The sequence below is a fragment of the Octodon degus genome, unplaced genomic scaffold, assembly GCF_000260255.1.
Source record: "Octodon degus isolate 3935 unplaced genomic scaffold, OctDeg1.0 scaffold00151, whole genome shotgun sequence".
Classification (NCBI taxonomy): Eukaryota; Metazoa; Chordata; class Mammalia; order Rodentia; family Octodontidae; genus Octodon; species Octodon degus.
In genome coordinates, this window is record NW_004524727.1 from 5,896,108 (window position 1) to 5,905,365 (window position 9,258).

At 45.6% G+C, this 9,258-nt stretch overlaps 1 protein-coding gene across 3 annotated transcripts in view; it reads right to left on the reverse strand.

Annotated features, from left to right (window-relative positions):
• Nbas (neuroblastoma amplified sequence) overlaps positions 1-9,258 on the reverse strand; it is a 244,270-nt gene that overhangs the window by 102,788 nt on the left and 132,224 nt on the right. For all 3 annotated transcript variants that reach the window (XM_023702419.1, XM_023702418.1, XM_023702420.1), the window contains exon 36: positions 389-556. In XM_023702419.1, the coding sequence (XP_023558187.1) occupies positions 389-556 (168 nt within the window). The remainder of the gene's footprint in view (positions 1-388; positions 557-9,258) is intronic.

A 9,258-nucleotide genomic window follows, 5' to 3' on the forward strand; every position in this document is an offset into this window, starting at 1 on the left:
GGAAAAGTAACAGCTGAAATGTTCCTCTGAGCAAGCTCACCTGCTCCGTGTACCCCAACACTCCTTCCAGAGCGGAAGGAGGTTCTGAGACACCGTCTGACCTACTCTTCACTCTGCCCACTACAAGCCAGAAGTACAGCAAAAGCAAGTAAGCATTTTTTTTTCATTCCACCAATTTTAACTCTTATCTGTGAGGCACACTGCACTCAAGTGTGTGCCACTGTCTGTTGCAATCACTCCACAGGTGTGTATTTCCCTCTGTGAAAGAGACGATTCCCCTCCTACCCCACGGGAGGCCTAGCCTTCCCCAGAGATTACACTCACCATCAAAGGTGCAGCAGTGCTAAGAACTGCTGTAAGCCAGAAGCCTGGTGCATGCTCAGCTCACCTGGAGTGGGCGGAGGTAGGTCAGAGACCTCTTCCACCACTGCCCATCACTGACAGCCTGCAGCACAGCCCTGGTGGTCGTTGTGGTGCTGGAAAGAACCTTCATGGTGGTGGCAGTTGTCCATCGTAACAGGTCAGCTGAGCCACTGCCTGGACTGTCCAGCTCAGCCTTCATTGACAATGAAAAAGGTAAGAACAGAAATGTGTAATGTGAGTAAAGAGCATAGGGGACAATGTGACTTCTCAGGATGCCCAAATAATAAGACATGAAGACAGAGAAATTCAAAACACCATCTTTCTGGCCTGATTTGACCTGAGGTGACACCTAGCACAGTAATGTGGACATCAGTCCACAGCCACAGGGTTCAACCTTGGCGGCAGCAGGTACCAGCTTTCCCCCCTTTTCAGCATCTGGATTTTGGCCTGGGAGGCTGGGCAGAGAGCCACCAGACTTCTGCCCTGTGGGCACATTTGTCAGATAGCCAACTATAATTGTTTTAAAGTTTCAGAGCTCATCTGAGGACTACTGCATAAATCTCCATTTTATCCCTACTCTAAAGTGAAATGTGTCAGCTGTGCAATGCTCACAGTTTACCCAGGCCCTGGCTGCTGGCAGCTGCCTGTACTTATTCTAGACTGCTGTTAACATGAAAACAACCACCGAAAACCACGTGAGGCTTCCAAAGAGTTTGGACCTTAGACTATAAACTAAACACAAGATTACAAGTAAGAACTTAACTATGAAAACAACCTAGAAGAATGCATGGTAAACCAGGCGTGGTGGTACATGCCTGTAACCCCAGCACTCAGGAGCCTGAGGCAGGAGGATCACGGTGAGTTCGAAACTAGCTTGGGCTACAAAGTGAACTCATGGCCACCCTGAACTGCATAGTGAGACTATGTCTCAAAAAGACAAAAGGAAGGGAGGGAGGGAGGGAGTTAGAGAGAGGGAGAGAGGGAGGGAATGTGAATAAAGGGAAAATCATGTGAAATTGCTGGTATTAGGGGCAATCAGGCAAAAGCCAACTGTCAGAGGTAGAAGTGCTTTCAGGCAATCCCTTGGGCTTCAGGCTGAGCCTGCTATTGCAGCTTTCCTCCCACCTGCGTGGCCTCTGCAGTGCAAGCTGAGCCTACCCTCCACCAGTGACCTGGTCTTCTCCACATCCCTGCACACAGCACTTGAGCTCCAGGAGGGAAACTGCAGTGGGGACCATAACTCTGCTGTTTGGGGTTTTCTTGCTGGTGGGACATACTTTTTTGTTTCTGGTATGCTTTCCCATGGTAACAAGGTTAAGCGTCTACACTACCAAGGTGCACCTTTGCATAGTCAGCAGAGCGCTGCAGCCCAGCTTGCTCCCAGACCCCATCCAGCCTATGCCCCCATGGGAGTAAAATCTAAATACTGTTCTATACTTTAGAAATTATTGATTCCAATGTTCCTGAAGGCTGCATCCTTCTGATTTTCTTAGCCCTTGATTTGCCATTAAAAGCAAAAAACTTTCTCTTTATAATAGCCACAACATTTTCTGTGATCTACAACTTGACCTGAGATTACAGCCAGAAGCAGAGGGATGGGTCTGTGATACTGTGTATGTCCTGGAGTGTGGAATACAGCTCAAGCCTGAGGCTACCCCTAGGCTGCCCCTTCAGGTCCTTCATGCTTCCAGGGTGCTGCCCCCTTCCCATATTCAGTGTGTGCATTTATTTAAACTCATTTATTTTTCTATGTTATAAAACTCATAAACTCACAAAAGAAAGCCTTAAATAGTCAAAACAGTAGAGGAGAAAGAATATTTATTCACAGACCCAGAAATAAAGATAATAGTTGTGGGCACATAGTCTGTCTTTAACCCACACATAGGGTGTTTTTTCAAATTCTGAGATGCAGTATTACTGTGCTATTCAGCTGGTCTTGTACTCCCGGGCTTAAGGGAGGCTTGCACCTCAGCCTTGCGGGCAGCTGGGACCAGGGTGCACAAGACCACGCCTAGGCCAGGCCTTTTCTGTTAACCCCCATAGTGCCTCACATATCCTGGGAAAGGACTCTACCTACAAGCCGCTGGCTCTAGATCTTCAAACAAAAAAACACTGTTTCTGCTGTCAACATTTTCCAAAGAGGGTATACAGACCATACACACAACTAGTCAATTTTTAACACACAAAATTGGGTCAAAAATGGATCACTGCTTGAATCCCAGAAGCTGTCCATTGGGTTTACCCCAGATGCAAACACTGTCCTAGCTTGCAGCAGCATGGACTATTTAGCCTGCTTTTATACTTTATGTGAACAGAATTATGCACTCTTCAGCATCTTACTTCTCTCACTCAACACAAATTCATTCATATTTTTTGCAGACAGTTAAAGACTCAATACACTGCTGTCTCATATTAGATTTGTGAATGTACCACAATTTATTTATGGTTTCTTCTGGGGAAGAGCACTTGGGTAGACCCAGCTTTGAGCAAATACCATAATGCTGCCCTAAACATACTGGCAATCATCTTTTGATGAACAGATTATAAAATTCTGGGTAAATATCCAGTAGTAGAACTGCTCAGGCATACAGTGTGTATCGGGCCAGACTTACTAAACTGAGTTGGAAATTTACGTGAAGTGGCTACATCACTCTGCACTCCCACCAGCAATCCTGAATCCTGGTGGCCCCGTATCCACATCAACACATGGTATTCCACACTTCTTTCCTTGAGCGACTCTGGGAAGTATGCTAATACCTCTCTGTGGTTTTGACTTGCACTTCTGCAGTTATTCAGGAAGTTGAACATCTCATACACTTTTGGGCCACCTGAGATTTCTCTGTAAAGCTGTTTGTTGCAGCCTTTAGCCTATTTTTCTACAGCTTGTCTGCCTTTACTATGTGCACAAGATTTGGGTATATTCTAGGTACATATGCTCCATTACATTATAAATTGTAAATGTATTCTATTATTCTGTGGGTTTTCTTTTCCATCATCTTAATCATATTTTAAATTATCTAATTCAAGTTTTTAACTTTGTGATTATTCCTTTTGTATCATATTTGCAAGATCCTTGCCTACTCCAAGGTTACAAAATGTTCCCCTAGGTTTCTCTTGATGTGACATGTTTTTGCCCTATATAGAATCTTAAAACCACATACTACCATTCTTCTATCCATTCATAAGATTATACACATAATTTTAATGTTTCCCATGATACATACAGTAATCGTTTTTAGTCTTCCCTGACTGAACAGTAAGCTGCTCAGGAGCTGAGGGACTACCTATGTATTATATCCTCAGAGTGTATGAAAACTTCTGTTGTTTGGAGTTACAGATGTAAAAGGTCTGATCTTACTATATAGCATTTTAATGTGTAAAGGTACATTTCCAAAGGCCTAGTATGTTGTGTATACATAGGTAAATGTCATTCAAATACGCTTTCATGCTATATTTTCAATTTGTTCATCTTTAGAACCTTCTTAATTGAGAGAACATACTCAGTGATTTTAATGTAATCAATTCAAGTACAGAATTAAAAATATACACAAGGTAAGAAATACCGCATTTCAACAGAACACAATTTCATTTAGAAATGGATCAAACCAATTAAAAGATTCCTAAATATGTGAGCCATAAAAGCATCACTCTATTTCATAAAAAAAGATCTTATCCTTCACTTCTTTTCCTATGGATGGGCTGACTCAAGACAGATCTTTAGAACACACGAAATGTAAAAGACTGTTTCAGAAGTTGTTATGGTTTGTATCTACTTGTCCCCCCAAAGCTCATGTATTCATGAGGCGGCTGCCACTTGAGGAGCAGCAAGTGGCTCAAGGGGCAGGGCCAGAGGACCAGGACAGGGCTTGAGGAGGGAGGCCAGAGAGGCAAGAACCATTAAACTGACAGCATGTGCCTCCCTACCCCACCCCCCAGGCCTGGTGGCCTCTCTTGGAGATGTGGAGAGGATCATCGTGAACATAGCAGCGTCCATCCCTCCAGTGTCTTGAACCCTCCAGTAACTGTGAGCTAAATAAATCTTTTCTTCCCTCATTTTAAGTGTCAAGTATTTGTCCCAGCAATGAGAGAAAAGTAACTAATACCAGAGAAGTGGGGTCATTGCAGTGGCTATACCTGACAATGTGGATTACCTTTCAGGAATGGCTTATGAAAGAGATAGAAAAGGTGTGGAGATATCGCCTACAAGCAAAGCACTGGAACAGCTTTGGCTGTTGTGGAGGGAAGATTCTGGTCAGAGCTCATACCAGAAGACTGATAGAAAACCTGCCTGTAAAAACTAGGCTGGGGAGGTTTCTGCTGGGAAGAAGGACTGCATTGGTTGTTGGACTCCAGATCATTTGTGTTTTGGCTTGGCAGAAAGTTTGTCTGAATTTTGCCCGTGTCCAGAGACTTGGCCTGAGACTGAGATTAAACATAGAGGACTGACTAATCTTTCAAAGGAAATCTCTAAACAGTCAAATATTGGGACAGTGGCATGGTTATTGTTGGGGGCTCTTAGTCAGATTTATGTTGAGAATGAAGAGCAAAGAGCCCAGCAGAATGATTTAAAATGTTGTGAGTTGGGCCAGAAAGGAAGCTCCAATAAAGCTGTGGAATACAAAGATTGAGCTGAGGACTCCATTTCCCACGAGGAACAGAAGGGTAGAATAGATATCCTGAGGGCATCACAGGAGGTGGCATGTTCTTACCCTTTCAGCCTCAGAATCACAAGGGTAAGGGATTTTGCTTTGAGGAGAAATCTGCAGAGTCCTAGGTACCAGAATGGAGGCAGCAGCCACACCAGATTACAGAATGGCACTGGCATAGAGAATCTGTTCCTTGGAATCAGGGTCAGAGTGCTCAGCGATCCAGGCACTCGACCCCTGCAACCAAGAGAGAGGAAAGCCTGGCTACTGTTCCAGCTGGCAGGAGACCTTGGCATCATCCACGTGGCACTGGTTTTAGGTACATGCAGAATGCAGGAGTTCTGGGGTTAAGAAGGCTTCCACCTCGATTTGGGAGGCCAGGCATTGTGCCCCTGAGAGGACAGTGTGTGAAGCTATGAGTGAGAAGCCTATTCAGTGGAAACCTCAGAAGTGTGGAAAAGCCAGAAACATGGATCATCTAAGGGAAGCTGCAAAGAGGGAACAAAGCTGGCCTAAGAGAGAATCCATGCGAACTACCACCAAGAGTGCCATGGGGCAGAGCCACATAGAGTTCACAATTTGCCACAGATTTCTTCAGATGTTCCATAAGGGCCTGCAGGACATAATGTTTGCCCTGCTGGATTTTGGACTTGTTTTGGCCCCAGTGGTTTGTATCCTCCTATGTATACCTTTGGAATGGCAAGTTTATCTTGTACCTTTGAATGCTGGATGTATTTAACTTTTCATTTGTACAGAGGCTCACAGTTGAGAGTTTGCCTTGGATCTTGGAGGAGACTTGGGACTTCGACTTTTCACCAATACTGAAACTTTTGGGACTTTGGCAACTCTTACAGATGGACTAAAATGCCCTTTGCAGAAAGAGATGCACATGAGACTTTGGGGGTCCAGGAGAGGAATATTATGGTTTATATCCAGTTGTCCCCCCAAAGCCTCATGTAAATCATGGGGCAGTCACCACTTGAGGAGCTGCAAGTGGCTCAAGAGGCAGGGCCAGAAGAACAGGGTAGGGCTTGAGGAGCAGGGCCAGAAAGGCAAGAACTGTGAAACTGACAACATGCGCCTCCCTACCCACCCCCAGGCCTGGTGGCCTCTCTTGGAGATGTGGAGAGGATCATCCTGAACACAGCAGCATCCCGCCTCTCCTCCAGTGTCTTGAGCCCTCCAGCAACTGTGAGCTAAATAAACCTTTCCTTCCCTCATTTTGAGTGTCGGGTATTTGTCCCAGCAATGAGAGAAGAGTGACTAATACAGAAGTTACACAAAATTCACATACTCAGAAATGTGTGTGATAAGAGGATTTTCTGAAAGAGACTAAGGAGATCACAGAGCAGAGAGTAAAAAGGCCATTTAGACCACAGACCAAGCATTTAATTCAGGGGCCATCTTCAAGATCAGAGTGTGAAGAGTCCTAATGAGGAAAAGTTTTCTTTCAACATCACATAATGAGGAAAGAAAAAAGATGTTAGGCAAAACCAACTCCTGAAATGATGACTACTGACATTTTTTATATTCATAGTGGTACATGGTTAATTAATTTGAAGTGTGTAATAACAGGAATAGATTAAACCCCAAAACCAAATCAACAATCCCCAGCATAAAACTTAACCTTAAATCTCAGTAATGTCAACTGTGCTACATGACTCAAAGGTTAGCTCATTAAGCATTCATAGTATTTTTCAAATCCTACAACAAAAAACACCATCATCAAATGGGTTCACAAGAACAGGGACAGCTCCATGGGTTGGGCACAGCTCACAGCAATGTTCTTACTGGTCAACCACTACAAAGACTCTGCTCCCAAGGAGCCTGGTAAGGGAAGGGTGGATTTGTGGAAGGTACAAAGCGACTAATGCAGGTTACAGAACTCAGGCTGGGCCCAGCCACCATGCTAGCCCTTCCCTTCCAATGTGAGCACAGAGCATTTCTATACCTAACTTAGCATGAATTTACCAAACTCAGATTATTCCAAGTGCAATCCTTATGCTGCTATGAGAAGCACCTACCAGAAGCAGTAGCAGAAAACCACTCCATGAGTCATTACCCTCAGGCCTGACTGCCTCAGCACAGCTGCTAATGAGCAGCTACCATTCAGCCCTGTGAGGCGCAAGCCCCTGAACACTTCTGAGGAAAGTGAGTTCCTTCCCCAGAAAACTGAGTGAATGTGCAGAGGCACCTTCACAAATACAAAGTCATGAACAGAGACACACAGCAAGCAGGAAACTACTTTGGGGATTCAAGGACCAAACCTTTCTTGGATGTCCTAGCACTCTCAGATCCAGATAAAGGAAACTGTACCCAAGAAAAAATAGATGTGTACAAAGCATATTTTTATTTTCATGTATGTCTCTGGATTCTAAATCATTTTTATTTTTTTGGCAGAACCGGGGATTGAACTCAGGCCCTTATGTTTGCCAGGGAAGCACTTACTCTACTGAGCCATCTCCCCAGCCCCCAAAGGCCATGTTTCGGTTTTTTTTTTTTTGGCAGAACCAGGGATTGAACTCAGGCCCTTGCCCTTGCCCTTGCCCTTGCCAGGGAAGTGCTTATTCTACTGAGCTATCTCCCTATAAAAATCCCTTAGCTTTTCTTTATTTGTTTATTTTTATTTATTTGTGTGTGTGTGTGTGTGTGTGTGGCCAGCTCAGCCCACCAGGGGGCGGGGCTGGCTGGCATGTGGTGCTGGGGGATTGAACTGTGGTCCCTGTGCTTTGTTAAGCTTGTTCTAAGTAGATGCTTTAGACCACTGAGCCATCTCACCAGCCCTGGATTCTAGATATACCCACAAAGCAAGCTACGGAACACATTTTTGGCATGGCATGCGTAGGTTTAAGCCCTGAACCACAGAGACTAAGATCTTCCTCCTGCTCCCAGAGACTTTGTAGTACATAGGAAGGAGGTAGTACATAGGAAAGAGGAGCAGATAAGGAAACGGCCTTACTACACCCAAGAAGTGAGAACTGATCCACACCGAAGCCCACAGCACTCCTCCTGCCCATCCCAGCCAAACCTCACCTCCCTCATTTGCTCACTGCTTCAGCAACAAGGGCCTGTGACATGGCTGGGGCAGCATTCTAAGATATGAGAACCAGGCACAAAACAAAGCTAAAATAGCAACTGCCACAGAGTTCACACCAAAGAAAGAGACAAGCACAAAAGAGCATGCCAAGAGAGACCCGAGTGAGAATGGGCAAGCGAGGGAGAGTGGCAAAGCTGGGGAATGAGACCCATGTACAGGGTGGAATAGTCTCCATGAGGAGCCATTTCAGTAGATTTCTGAGTGGACCGAGTGGACGAGTGAGCTGCAAGTCTCCTGCAACAGCCAAGCATTTTGGAAATGTGAGAAGAGTAAACATGAACACTGCAGGATGGGGTAGGGGGGCACAAAGCCAAAGAGGTGTTGGAGAGAACAGCAGAGGTGCCTTAGTTTTGCTCCAGGTGAAATATGCCAAGACTAGGTGCGTGCAGTAAGCAATCACTCTGACTACTTTGCGAAGCAGAGGCGACATCAGGAGGAGTGCAAGTGGGAGACCCAGGTGCCTCCCAGGAATGCCCATGAGGCAGAATCCCAAGGACTGTGGAAGAGCTGCAGGGTTGAGAGTGGGTTCAAGCCCAAGTCCCCTGTGGCACAGAGCCAACAGATCAGCCATGCAGTTCTGAGGAAAGAGAAGAACCAAGAACCACTGGAAGGTTTCTGATGTGAACAACCAGAAAGATGGAGCTGTTGTTTCTGACACAGGAGCAACTGCAGGAAGACCAGTGCTTGGGGGAAGTGGAGCAGGGAGAGAAGGGACCTGGAGCACACTGACATCACGACATCGGTGGGAAGTGCAACTGTCCAAGCTGAACAGGTGTGGAAAAAGGTCACTAGCGAGCAGACTGTAAGCTCCTGTGACACAGTGGTGAGGAGCCAAGACCTCATGCAGAGCAGTGAGGGATGAGAGGACGAGAAAGATGCAGCCCTGCTAAGCCAGGCATGTAGGAAAAGTCCTCGGAGCAGCGCACTCTGAGCCTGCAGAGGAAGCAACGCCACGCCGCCCTCGCCAGGAATGAAGGCACACCACATGCTACCCTGAACCTAGAGAACAAGGTGGACACATCGACTTCAGAAAAGTATTCTACAAGTACATTTAAACTTGATACAAAGTAAAACACTATTCCTTATTGCTAAAAGCTATTTGAGCCAGGGAGATGGCTCAGTAGAATAAGCTCTTGTCTGGCAAGCACAAGG